The sequence below is a fragment of the Stenella coeruleoalba genome, assembly GCF_951394435.1.
Source record: "Stenella coeruleoalba genome assembly, chromosome: 1".
NCBI lineage: Eukaryota > Metazoa > Chordata > Mammalia > Artiodactyla > Delphinidae > Stenella > Stenella coeruleoalba.
The window spans coordinates 37,890,636-37,903,841 of NC_137169.1; the positions used below are offsets into that span (position 1 = coordinate 37,890,636).

General features: G+C 53.3%; 2 protein-coding genes across 2 annotated transcripts; one reads left to right on the plus strand and one right to left on the minus strand.

The window, feature by feature from the left end:
* Positions 1-2,882: 2,882 nt before the first annotated feature.
* P3R3URF (PIK3R3 upstream open reading frame) lies at positions 2,883-5,573 on the minus strand (the record flags this gene model as incomplete). The annotated part of the gene is given in 4 exon segments (XM_079939353.1): positions 2,883-2,926; positions 3,212-3,377; positions 3,381-3,459; positions 5,509-5,573. Coding segments are annotated over 4 exon segments (354 nt in total).
* A 1,437-nt stretch (positions 5,574-7,010) lies between these two features.
* Positions 7,011-10,841, plus strand: TSPAN1 (tetraspanin 1; the record flags this gene model as incomplete). Its single annotated transcript, XM_079941293.1, has 7 exons — positions 7,011-7,067; positions 9,446-9,652; positions 9,865-9,939; positions 10,039-10,137; positions 10,217-10,372; positions 10,472-10,555; positions 10,743-10,841. 7 exons carry the CDS (start codon positions 7,011-7,013, stop codon positions 10,788-10,790), a joined length of 726 nt encoding a protein of 241 aa, XP_079797419.1. The 3' UTR covers positions 10,791-10,841.
* Positions 10,842-13,206: the final 2,365 nt, after the last annotated feature.

Consider the following 13,206-nt stretch of genomic DNA (forward strand, 5'->3'; position numbering starts at 1 on the left):
TAGCTGAAGCTGCCAAACCCGATTTTCCAGCAGTTGCCCTGGCTGGGTAGAGCAGGAAGCCGTCCTCCAGGCACGAGCCCCTCAGGCTGCGGTCCTCCCCCTCCCACCTGCTGACCTCATCCCTGCTCCTTCTACACCGGTGCCACCACCACTTCCTCCTCCACCTGCCTGCCATCTCGCCTGGGCTGCTCTCTAGGCATTGAGGGATGTGGTCCAGCACTACCCCTCTCTGGTCCTCAGTTTTCTCATCTATAGATGGGAAACACTGGACTGCTTCCTGGGGATCGATTGTGGGGAAGCTCCAAAGAAAAGAGAGACACAAATAGCAGTGGGCCACCACTTGGATGGTGGGCTGCTGCAGTGCTGGGAGCAGAGAGTGGGGTGTGACAAGGAAGCAGTACTCTGCGGGATTCTGGAGGTGTGGTTGTTGGGGTGCGAGGTGCAAGTTAAAGGGAGTGCCCCTCTGGTTCCCTCAGGTCACCTCTGTGAGAGACAGAGACCATCATCCCAGACTAAATCCCCTCGTTACCAATTTTCAGAGCCCTCCCCGCGGTCCAGTGCGGTGCCTGTGTGCTCTGTTTCATGTCTGTCTCCCACCGAGCCATAACTCCAGCCAGGAAGAACGCCCACTGTCATGCTCACTGCTCTGTCCCCAGAACTTGGCATCCTCCCTGGCACACAGCAGGCACTACTGACCAAGACACAGTTTCAGATTGAAAAGCAGAAGGAGAGGCGCCCTAGGGGCTGGAGACCGGCCAGGTCAGCTCACCTAACCCAGGCCCCTTCTCTGGGCTGCCAGACTGCCCAAGCCTCCTCCTCTGGCCTGGGAGCCCGGTGTTCTCAGCTTCCAGGGAGCTATGGCTGGGGTGAGGGAGAATGAACTGTATTCGGTCAACCAGGGGGTCTCTTAGACTGGGGTGGTGGGTGCCCACTGGCTGCGGCTGCCGCTGGGAGCCTGAAGGGGGAGGAGAGATGGGAACCTGGGAGGGGGAGGGGCAGTGAAGCAGCCATCATTGCAGAGGAAGCTAAAAATAGCCAGAAGAGCTGATGTCATCGGGTTCCCACAGCTCAGCACCCTGCTCACTCACACACACACACAAATGCACACACACTCTCACAGACCCAGATACACACAGACACAAGTGTGGGCATGCATGCATGCATGCACTTGCACACAAACACACACATACACTCATATAGGGGAGGGAGGCTCTTCTGGGTCCCAGGGCCGCAGGGGCAGGGAAGTCTGGCGAGTGTGTTTGCATGTATGTGTGTGTGTACCTGGGTTTGCATGAGTGTGATTGCAAGTGTCTATACGCTTGTGTGCTGCGTCTAGGAGCACGCATGTGTGTGTGTGTGTGTGTGTGTGTGTGCTCATTTGTAGGCATGGGTATGTGTTGTTACATGTGTCATGTGGAGAGGTTTATATGCATTTGTGTCAGTGCACATATGTTTATAGGCATGTACTTGTATGCATGTGTGAATTTGTTGCATTGTGTATCTGTGAGTCCAGTTGTATTTACATGTCTGCATGTGTTCCTGTCATGTGTCTTTATATGTGTGGGCCCCCCTGTGGGCCTTGGGCACTAGCCTAGCTAGCTTCCAGCTCTGACTGGGGTTCAGCACCTTCCCCCTAAACCCTGAGAAGCCTCATCCTCCACCAGTGCTGTCTGGGCATGATGTGCCAGTGAATTCTCTGCCCCCTCTCCTCCTCTCAGGGTCCCAGTCTCTGGCAAGCCTTGGAGTGGATGAAAGCAGACAGAATTCATTTTCTCCTCACAGGCTTCCCAGGGGGCCAGGCCAAAGGTCTCAGTGTTCACTCCCACCCCCAACCCTCAAGGAAGGGAGCCCTGGAACTGGAGCCAGACCTCAGGACATTGAGACACACACTAACTTGTGCATAAAGTGACACCTTAGAGACACAGTCCCTCACAATGTTTCCTGCCACTGAGACACAACTCCATAGAGACACACCCCACGTAAACTCAGTTACACCCGATGACACATGGGCGCACATGCGGAAATCCAAGTGGAAAATCCCCAGGCCTGAGTCCCACTTTCTGGACTCTAACTCAGTCTCACCCCACCCCCAAACACCCCAGCTAAGCTGTTAGTCCTGGAAAATACCAACCTCAGAGAATGGCTGTGGGGCTGAAGATGGTACACCCCGCTCAGAAGCTGACACTCTCCTCCTTCCGGCCGCCCGCACCCGCCTCCTGACCTTCACTCCTCTTCGTGGAGATGATGCCGCTCTCTCCGACCCGCTCGTATGCTCACAAACACACCTTGACACACACAGCTGGCAATAGAGGCACATTCTTTGCAAAGGCACGTTCAGCCACATGTCTGCTTAGATCCCCATTCTCTTGGTGTCACAAACACTGACCATAAGAGGCACACAGAGCCACATACACCTCTCGCTCAGGCACTCATGGTTTACACTGGAGCAGTGAAATCTGTCTTTCCTGCTATCCTTTTCTGATCTGTGCCTCTACCTCCCTCTCCAAGGATCTGGCTTCTTATACCTTCCAAGATGTTTCCGGAGATCCTTTTCCCTGTGCAGACGGGAGTGCAAGGCAGGAAGTTCCCCCACCTCGTAGGCCAGATCAAAAGCTGAGGCCAAAGACGGTGTGTGTTGCTGACCTTGTTCTGTCCTTCCACTGTCTTACTCTGAGGCCTGCTGCTGTCGCTGAAGCCTATCCCTGGGAGCATTCAGTCCCAACCCTGCCCTTATACCCTACATAGTCAGCTGGAAACACCTTGGAGTGGGGTAAAGAGTTGGAGCAGAAAGGATTGTTATTTGTCTGCTGTTTACCACCCGTGGCCCTTAGGAGATGCAGGTCCGGAGCCAGCCAAGCTTCTGGACTAGTTTCTGGGCATTTCTAGAGGATCAGAAAGCTGCCACGTTGACAAAGGTGTCTGAGTACTGAGGAGAGGAAGGAGAGGGAAGAGTGTGAGGAAGGCAGAAGTTCTGGAAGCTCCACTGCTCCTCGATTCTCCTGTTTCCCCAGGCCCTCCACTTCCAGCCAATACATCCTCCGTTAAGGCTCTCAGCCTGAGGGATGCCTGCCATCAAGACCCCACTATACCTTTGGGGTGATAATTCACAGAAGGTGTGTCCCCCACAGTGCCTGCACAGGGCTAATGTGGGGAAAACTTGAGTGGCCCCGTTTTTCTCACCCCCCACCCTGGCTCAGGGCCCTCGGCTAACCTTGCAGTGGAAGGATCCACACCCTGGTGGTGGCAGTGTGGGTGTTGTTGATATCCGTGGCCATGGTGGCAAGATTGGTGGCTGCCGTGGTGGCAGCTGGGCCTTGGGATTTCTGCCGGTACCTTCTGCGGCTACACTTAAACATCCTGGGAAACCGGAGCCGAGGTCAGCCCATACCTGGCCTCTGGTAGGGGGAAATTACGCCCCGGGGCCGGGCTTCCCTGGTGGCGCAGTGGTTGGCAGTCCGCCTGCCAATGCAGGGGACACGGGTTCAAGCCCTGGTCGGGGAGGATCCCACATGCCGCAGAGCAGCTGGGCCCGTGTGCCACAACTACTGAAGCCCACGTGCCTAGAGCCTGTGAGCCACAACTACTGAGCCCATGTGCCACAGCTGCTGGAACCCGTGTGCCTAGAGCCCGAGCTCCGCAGCAGGAGAGGCCACCGCAGTGAGAGGCCTGCACACTGCAACGGAGAGTGGCCCCCACTCGCCACAACTAGAGAAAGCGCACGCGCAGCAACGAAGACGCAACACAGCCAAAAATAAATAATAAATAAATAAATATATAACAAGCCCTGGGGCCAAGGGGCACAGACAAGCTGAGAAGGCCCCATGGGCGCAGGGAACTTCTGTCATGTGCCTGATGGTGCTACTGGCCAGGGCAGCTGAGGCCTCGATGACATACAGAGTCTATGTAAGAGTAATGCTGTTTATTACAGGTCCTGATCCCCAGCCCCTCCCTTAGGGGCCAGGCTCCCTCACAATTCTCTCCATGGGTCCAGCCAAAGAGCCAGAAAACCTCAGCTTGGCCCCTTGGAAAAAAGGAACTCTGAGTAAAAAAATTCCTCCCTCATTTTCTCACTCATCCACATTAACAATGTTTATTGAGTACTTACTGTGTGCCAAACACAGCGCCAAGTCCTTTACAAACATAATCTCATCTAATCCCACAACAACCCTACAAGGAGATTCTGTCATTATTCCTATTTCATATACAGTCGATTCTTGTTATTCGTGGTAGTTAGCCCTAATAAAGTCACCACAAACACTGTATTAGCAAATATTGAGCCAATGCTCCCAGGAGGAATACAGGATTAGATTCATACTAACCTCTGGTCACAACATTTTTCAACTGAACAATACCTAGTTTATTTGTGTTTCTGTTAAAGCCACTTCATTTAAAATATATTGACGTCAATAACATTGAACTCACAGCCAACAAATGGCCAACGTTTGCCTGAATGAAGTTTATCTAACACATGTATTTTCTTCATAAGGCATATCACAGCCTTCTTGCACTTCGGAACACTAGAGAGCACTTCAGCACTACGCTGGAGGGAGTCTTTAATAGCAAAGTCACCAACAAAAAGCACAAAAATGCAAAAAACATGACAGACACTAAATAGGCCGCAAAAAGAACTCTTGTTTACATTGTGAGAGCTGAAACAAGAAGGCAGAGCGTCCCCTTGTTCAACCTCAGCATGGTAGACAACTCAAATTTTTTGCAGCTCTGCGCATGTCCATGAATGACCACAAAAGTGCTGTGAGTATTGGTTTGGAGTTTTAAATCATTTTTAGTGAGTGGGTAAATTCACAGATATGGAATCCATGAATAATGAGGATCAACTGTACAAGGAAACTGAGGCTCAGTTAGGCTCACACAATTAGAGGCAGGCAGGGATTCAAATCTGGGATGGCCGAGGCCCAAAGCCCAGACGTTTAACTCCTGCTATTCTGCAAGCATTCATTCATTCAGAAATGTGCACTTAACCTTCTGTGCCTCTCTTTCCCCATATTTAAAAAGCAGACGAAAAGAGAGTCTTATCTCATAAGATTGTTGTGAAAGGAGAAAAAAGACTTACTATATAAGTGATGCATTTAAAACATGATATGTACAAATGTTAGTGTTAACAGCCTTCCTCTCTCTCCTGTCTCTTCAACTGCCTCCTCCCATTATAAAAACAAAACAAATTTTAAAATCTTCCATCCCACACCCCCTCTGGCTGTGACTCTCCTTATGCTGAACTTTTCACTCTGTGGTCATTCCCTTATGTCCCAGAATGGGAAGAAAAATCTCATTTTAAATCCCACTTGAAAACCCCATAACTACTCTGTTATACAGACCAGGAAACAGAGGCTTAAACCCAAGTCTAAGAAATGCCCCTTGGGTCACACAGCTAATAAGCAACAGAACCAGGATTCAAGCACTTGGTCTGAGTGACTTAAAAGCCAGAACTTTCCCAGCACCTCGACCTCCAGGACCAGCAGCCCCGGAAGGATTGACGATGATGGGGATTACCGAGCTGTAGAACTTGGTGGGGAGGGGTCGGGGGAGGAATGGGGGCAGTGCTTTTGTGTGACCATGGTGCCCCCTGCTGGCAGGAATGGAAGGGGTGTATGCAGAGTGCTGAGAGGACTGAGGAGAGAGAAAGGGTGGGGAGGGAGAAGAGTGAGGAGGAAAGACTCAGGGGAGGAGGAAGATGGGTTGAATGTTTTTGGGTTTTTTAAACATCTTTGTTGGAGTATAATTGCTTTACAGTGGTGTGGGGTTGAAGTTTTGTGGAGAGAAAAAGACTAGAAGATTAGGAGTCGTTTGCCACTCAGAGGAGGGGGCAGAAAACTCCAAGCCTTGGCCCTTGCCTTGAAAGCATGTGTGGGCATGCCTGCGTGAGTGTGTGTGTGTGTGTGTGTGTGTGTGTGTGTGTGTGTGTGTGTGAGAGAGAGAGAGAGAGAGAGAGAGAGAGAGTGTTTCAGTACGTACTTCAGATGTTGCTCTGTTGATTGTTGCTGGGAGTCAGTCCACACAGTTCAGAGTGTGTGTGTGCGTGTGTGAGTGTGCATTCGAGAGCACTAGGAGGTGTTTGTGTGTGTGTGTCTGAATATACAGCTTGGGCAGATGTGCGTGCCTCGAGCATGCAGGGTGTGTACGACAGTATCAGCAGGTGCAGGGTAGGAAGCGCCTGTGCGCTGCCGTGGTGGAGGGCACACAGTTCTAGGCCACTTGCCCCACCCCCAGACCTCTCTCTCCTTCAGGTCAGGAGGGGCGTTGCCCATGGCTGGCGTTGCCCATGGCTGGCGTTGCCAGGAGGAGCCCCGAGGCGGCTGGGGCTGTGAGGACAGAGCGCCAGGCAGCAGGGGGGCAGTAGGCGCTGGAGGAGGCGGACGGGCTGCGTGTGGGGTAGGCGGGCGGGCAGAAGGAGGCCTTTAAAGCACCTGCCCCGCCCACAGGTGAGCAGTGCTGTGTGAGAGCCAGCTCCGTCTCCCCACCTGCCCACTCAGTGGCAGTTCCCCGGAGCTGCAGTTCCCTCTGGAGCCTCAGCAGATCCCTCTTTCAGAACTCACTACCAAGAACCCTGAACAGGTGATGGCATAGGATAGAGACTATCCCGTGAAGTGAAATCAATCTGGAAACAGGTTTGGGGAGTTGGAAGGGCCATGGGGAGGGTCTTGGAAGAGTCTAGGATTGGTTTCGGGGGGAGTGGAAAGCCCAGGATACACAGGTGCCAGGGAAGGGCATGGAGTGACCCTGTAGCGTGGGATTCAGGCTTGGGGTGCCAGTAGAGGAACCTGGGATGTTAGGATTTCAGAGTGCCAGGTGTTGGTAGAGGGCCTGGGCAGTACAGAGGGATAGGAGCGTCAGGATGGCAATTGGGAAAAGTCCTGAGGTGTCAGAGTCCAGATGCAGGAAAAGCTTGGTGATTATGTGAGTCCAGGATGCTGGAGTCTGGTGTGTCAGCCCAGGTTGGGGGTGGGGGCAGGGAGCAAGGTCCTAACACACACATCTGCCTCCCAGGAGCCACCATGCAGTGCTTCAACTTCATTAAGACCATGATGATCCTCTTCAATATGCTCATCTTTGTAAGTGTGGGGGTTATGGGCTCTTTGGGGTTCCCTATAGGAGTAGGTCTTAACCTGAGCAGAGCCCGAACTGGGGAAGAGGAGACTGCTATGCCCAGATTCTTCCTGCAAGTTGAGGAGGTGCAGAAGTTTTCCCAAATGCTGAGTCCTGGTCCCAGTAGCAGCCTGGCTGCCACACAGTTGGGGTGGAGAAGGTTAGGGGCATCCTCTCCCTTCCAGGAAGCTTCAGCTCAGGCAGGCTTACAGCAGGGCAGAGTAGGCTAACAGGCTGGGGCCCCAGTGAGGGGAAGGGGTTTGCCCAAGGTCACCTCGTGTGGAAGGAAATTCAGTGGCCTCTGTATGATGGGGAACCAAAAGCACAGAAGGCCCAGAGACATCGGAGCAGAGTGTCAGCTGCAAGCAGCCCTTATTCATTCAACAAACACATTGCCTAAGACCCTGTGCTGAGTGCTGGGGTGACAGGTAAGCAAGCCCTTTCTCTGCCCTTGGGGATCTCAGGTCCAGCCGGTCAGATAGGCAGACAGTTTTGACATAGTATACGTGGTCTTAGCACAGGGGTCCATAGGAGGGGCTTGAACCCTGCCTGGTCAGAGAAGACTTCCAGGAGGAAATAGCTGAGGCTAGGAATTTGCACTGAGTGAGGGGGTTGGTAAAGCATGCAGAAAGGCCCAAAGGCAATGAAATCAAATATTGTTCAGAAAACCAGGAACAGATTATATAGGGCATGTTTGAGGAAGCTGAGCAATGAGGCATGAACCCTAGAGATGGGCAGAAATGGACAAAATGGACAAAGGACAAAGCCCTTGGATGGTGGCTAAGGGATGGAAGAAGGGGCAAGGGAGACATCATCTTGGAGATGATGACCACGTCTCTGGCAAGAACAACCTGGGGGATATCTCACAGGCAGCTGTGTACCCAGTGGGGTTGCAGCTCAGGATATTTGAAAGTCATGTGCCCATAGGTGATTGTTGAAGCCATGGGAGGGGTGAAACCACTCAGGGAGAGTGAACTCCAGGAAACTCAGCTTACAAGGGATAAACAGGGAAATGGTCACCAGGAAGCAAATGAAGAAAGAGCAGCAGGAAGCAAACCAGGAGGGCGAGCGAGGTTATCAGGGAGGTCAAAGAGGATCCACCCATGACTAAGCACATGTCACCAGAGACCTTGGCGCCACATGAGAGTGGGTTAGGGTGAGTGAAAGGGGAGGAAATGGAGACATGAAGTATAGATGAATTTGGAGAAATTGGGCTGGGGGGGAGTAAACTCTGACTCCGATGTGGTCTGTGCCTTGGGCTTCCTCTGGTTTCAGGGAACTAGACTTTATCCATGTATCTGAAGAAGGCAACAGGACTGAAGGGATTTGGAGAGCAGGGGCTCTGGCCCGAGGGGGTTAAAGGCAAATCTGGTTTGGTTTCTGCTTCTGTTGCCCTTGCCTCGCCAGACTGGGCAGGGCAGGCCTCAGACTCCTTGAAATTTGACCCTGTAGGCTAAAAGCCCAGCTTTCTGTCCTTGGGCAAACATGCCTGGGATCCACCCACCATCTGCCACCTCACTCCTGGTTCTAGCCTCAGTTTCCATAGCTGGGAAGTAGGGACTGGACACCTACCTAGGCAGTGTCAGGCTGATTTATCCACTGAAGCTCTGGATCAGCAAGGCTTTGCTCTAAGCTGTGGGAACTGGGCAGTGCCCTCCTCCCCAGTCTGGGCTTCAGGATTCCCTCTGAGCTGGGGGTTGAGCCAGAGAGCCCCTAAGAGCTCTGGCTGTACTTCCTCTCTGGTGCCTCAGTTTCCACTTGGGTGGCAAGGAGAAGTCTAGGCTGGTTCTGGAGGGAAGCCAAATGGGGCCTTGGGGTGGGTATCCCTTCTCACCACCGCCCTCTCCAATGTTGGGAGCAGGTGTAAACCTCAGCCATGCCTCTGTTGCTATGGTGACTGTGGAGACTGCTCAAGGCTCCCACCCCCCTGTTTCCACCTATCAGAGGACAGTCGTTCCAGGCACCTGGAGGGGGGAATGGAGAGGGGAGCGGGGGGGAGGGGGAAGCTGCTGGGGGGGATGTTCACCTACTTTTTCACCCCTAGCTATGTGGCATGACCCTGGCAACAGAGAGGGAAAGCCTTGCCCCTCCCCCCACCCTTCAGCTATTTCTGGAATCCCTGATCCCATTTATATCTGCCTAGGTGTGCAGCCTGGTGCTGGCTATGGATGTTCCAGCTCCCATCTTTCTGGCTCTAATGGATGTTTTTCCTCCCTACAGGATGAGTTTTTAGACTCCATAGTCAATAAAGGGGGAAGTTTCTCGTCTCCCATCTCCCTCACTCAGTTGCGTGGTAGGGAGCTGCTTGACGGCACTGTTTCAAGGCCTGCCTCTCTGTCTCCAGCTATGTGGTGTGGCCCTGTTGGCAGTGGGCATCTGGGTGTCAGTCGACGGAACATCCTTCATGAAGATCTTCGGGCCACTATCATCCAGTGCCATGCAGTTTGTCAACGTGGGCTACTTCCTCATCGCAGCTGGCGCTGTGCTCCTCACTCTTGGTTTCCTGGGCTGCTATGGTGCTCAGACTGAGAACAAGTGCGCCCTCATCATGGTGTGTCAAACCCAGCTCCACAGGCCCGTAACCGAGACCCAGGGTCCCTCACCCTTGACACCAGGCCCTGGGGATCCCCAAGCCCTGCTCTGGACTCCAGGGGCCTCAGCCAGTGGGGCCCCTGACTTGTTTTCATGTGGGGGTGGGTTAGGGCAAGGAATGCATGAGGGACTGTCTCTCCCTAAAACTCAAGATCCCTGTTCTCCACTCAGTTCTTCTTCATCCTCCTCGTCATCTTCATTGCTGAGGTTGCAGCTGCCGTGGTTGCCTTGGTGTACACCACAGTGGTGAGGAGCGGGGATGGGGCAAGGGGGGAACAACTGGGCAAAGCACTGCGAATGGCCACCCTCCCTACCAGGCCCTAAACACTGACTTTCCCCACCCAGGCTGAGAACTTCCTGACGTTGATGGTAGTGCCCACCATCAAGAAAGAGTACGGTTCCCAAAAAGACTTCACCCAAGTGTGGAACTCCACCATGGAAGGGGTAAGGTGGGCTGGGGGAGATTTTGGGGTGAGGAGAAATAAGCAAGGCCCCACTGACCATCTCTTCTCCTCATCTTCAGCTCAAGTGCTGTGGCTTCACCAACTACACAGATTTTGAGGACTCTCCCTATGTAAAAGAGAACAACGTCTTTCCCCCATACTGTTGCTTTGACCGTGACAATGGCACATTTGTGGAACCCTGCACTAGTGTCGAGGCCCAGAACCAGAAAGTAGAGGTATAGGTTGGCCTGGGAGGTTGGGCTGCTTTCATGGCCCCGGAGAGCTGAATGTGAGTGGGGGCAGCTGCTGACTATAGATGCTCTCTCCCCTCCAAGGGTTGCTTCAATCAGCTTCTGTATGACATCAGAACCAATGCAGTTACCGTGGGTGGTGTGGCAGCTGGAATTGGGGGCTTAGAGGTAAGGAGGGGAGGAGGTTGGGGCAGGATATCCCCATGGGCTCAGGGCTGCTTGATCCATGTCTGAGGCCTTTCTGGAAGAGACAGACTTCTAACAAAACTTCATGTTGAATGTCTGGGGGCCAGGGGACTAAAGCTTAAGGACCCTGATCATGTTTCTTCCTCTCTGCCTGTTCCTTTCTCATCAGCTGGCTGCCATGATTGTGTCCATGTATCTGTACTGCAATCTGAAATAAGTCGGCTTCTGCCTCCGCCACTGCTGCTGCCATACAGGAACTGGGAAGGGGCACCCCAGCACTGCCAAGAGGCAGTGATCAGCGTGGAGACAGGATCTAACAGTGTCACTTGGGCTGGAGTGGGCCTGGGGCCAAATAGGCAGCACCCCCTTGAACCTGTGCCAGACTTGTCCTTCCATTGGTGATGTTGGGGCCCACCTATTTCAGAGCCTCTAAGGTAGCCAATCCTCTTGCCCATTCCTCCAGTCTGTTTCTTAAACCCTTGATACCCTCTCAGGCCAGGGGGGTGGGGTGCTCTTGGTGATCCCAGTACTCCACAGGGGGGATTAAAGGCACTGCACCGACAACACGAGCATATGCAAAATCAGCAGTCACCAGGCAGATGTGTAGAAAGCACTTCAGAACTCAAAAACCCATTAAAATGTTTCCATTTGGACTCTTTTCGTGTATCCTTCAGGAGAGGGACCCATCATGCCTCAACAGGCCTCAGATTCCTGTGGGGCTATTGACTCAGAAGGCTCCCAGAAATGTAGCAGAATGGAAGTAGCACGGAGGTGGGTGGCTATTTCTCACCTTCATTCGGATGCCAGGCCTGGGAGGGAGCCTAGCAAGGATGGCCAAGAGGACACTGAGGGAGGAAGCAGGGGCTGAGCCAGTCTGCAGTCCTATAATGTGGGAGGACTTTGGCCTGAAACTGCCCTCTCCTGGGTAGGAGCACTGGGCTGGAAAGCTATGAAAATAAAAAGCTTGTGCCCAAGTGGGGGCAGGGAGAGCCGAAATATTGCCAGGGCGATGGAAGAGGGTCATTCCTTAGGCTCTGGGAAGCCCTCCGGAAGCCCCCATCAGGGGACCCAAGCTGCCTACCCTTCTCATGCAGGCACAGCCCCCGACCTGTCCCTGCTTTGGGGACTTCAGAAAGAATTTCATTTACTCTCGGTCTTTGTTGCCCAGGGCTCTATAGATTTGATCTCTTATCGAGTCTTAACCACCCCCATGTTCCAGAAACTGGGCCTAGAAAGGCCAAGTGACTTGTTCCAGGCCCACAACCTCCCATGAAGAGCTGAGCCTGGATGTGGGTCCGGGACATCTGACTCCAGAGCCGGGTGGGATCCTGGCTGACATGGGAACATGACTTACTTTTAGGCCAGAATGTCCCAGACATAGATCTGATTGCTGCTGCAGGAGACATAGCACTAGGGTGGGAGGCTGTGGCCGGAGGATATGGTGTCTACTACCAGGCGAAGCCCAGCCTGGCAAACCAGTCCTCCTTGCTTGCCTCTGAGCCCTGGATTCCTCTTCCCCGGTTTTACTAGGGCAACCCAGATCCATCACCCCTCGTGAATCCAAAAAGGAACTGCGACCTAGCCGGTGCAGTGCAGTGCCTGAGAGCTGGTCTGTGAGGCCCAGATCAGCAGCCTGCTGGGAGGATGGGCAGGTAGAGCACTTAGCCCCCTCCCACCTTTACCACCTTTCTATGCCTCTCACACTACCCCACCCCCAGGCACCTGTATAGAGGCTACAAGGGATTTGTCTGCCCTGGGTGGGCCTCCTCCACCTCATTATGAACTAATTGTTCCTCAACCTGGCTGTTGTGGCACCTCAAGCGCTATCTCTACCTCCAGCAAACACTGAAGCCACACACCACCCGTGCCATCGCCGAGCGGGGCTCCAGGCACCGCTTGGAGAGGCAAGGGCAGAGAGCTGGTGACAGGGCAGAGCTCCAGCCAGCTCCTGCCTCCCTGGCCAAGGCTCTATATAAGGAGCTCATGAGGCTCACTTTGCAAGGGCTCTGCAGGCAGACCCCTTCTCCAAGTGTCCTACACTTACTCTCTTGAACCTAAGTCCTTCACAGTTTCCTTAAATGTCATGCCCTGTGCCTTGGGCTATCTCAACCACTTCCTCTGGACAATCTCATCCATTTTCTGGTGCTAGCGTTACCAACTTAGATCTTCCTGACTTCTTTGGATCACTGGTTGGGTGATCTGATGAAAATGATGGCTTTTCTCCAGAAAAATGCCCAGATATGGAGTCTGCATACAAAGTACCCTAAGGACCATAGACATCCTTGTTCCTATGTCTCCACCGGCAGCCCAGTCCTCACTTCCTGAATGATGCCCATTCAGCTCTGTCTCATCCACTTCCTTCCCACCTCCACTATACTCACCTGCTCTCTATCACCGCCCCCCGCCCCCATCCCCAGGTATCCCTTTTTGCTCTCTCTTGCTCCATTTTTGGGGACAGGTGCCCTGGCCCAGACACGAGCTAGGCAGAAAACAGCCTGATGGTTAATTAAACAGTGGGAATGGGGTATAGGGTGGCCGCTCTGAGCTCAGCCCCAAGTAGGGTGGGGCAAAGGTCAGGCTCTGTTGTTCTAGGGTAAAAACATTGGAGTTTGAGACTTGGGCATCCCCTGCTG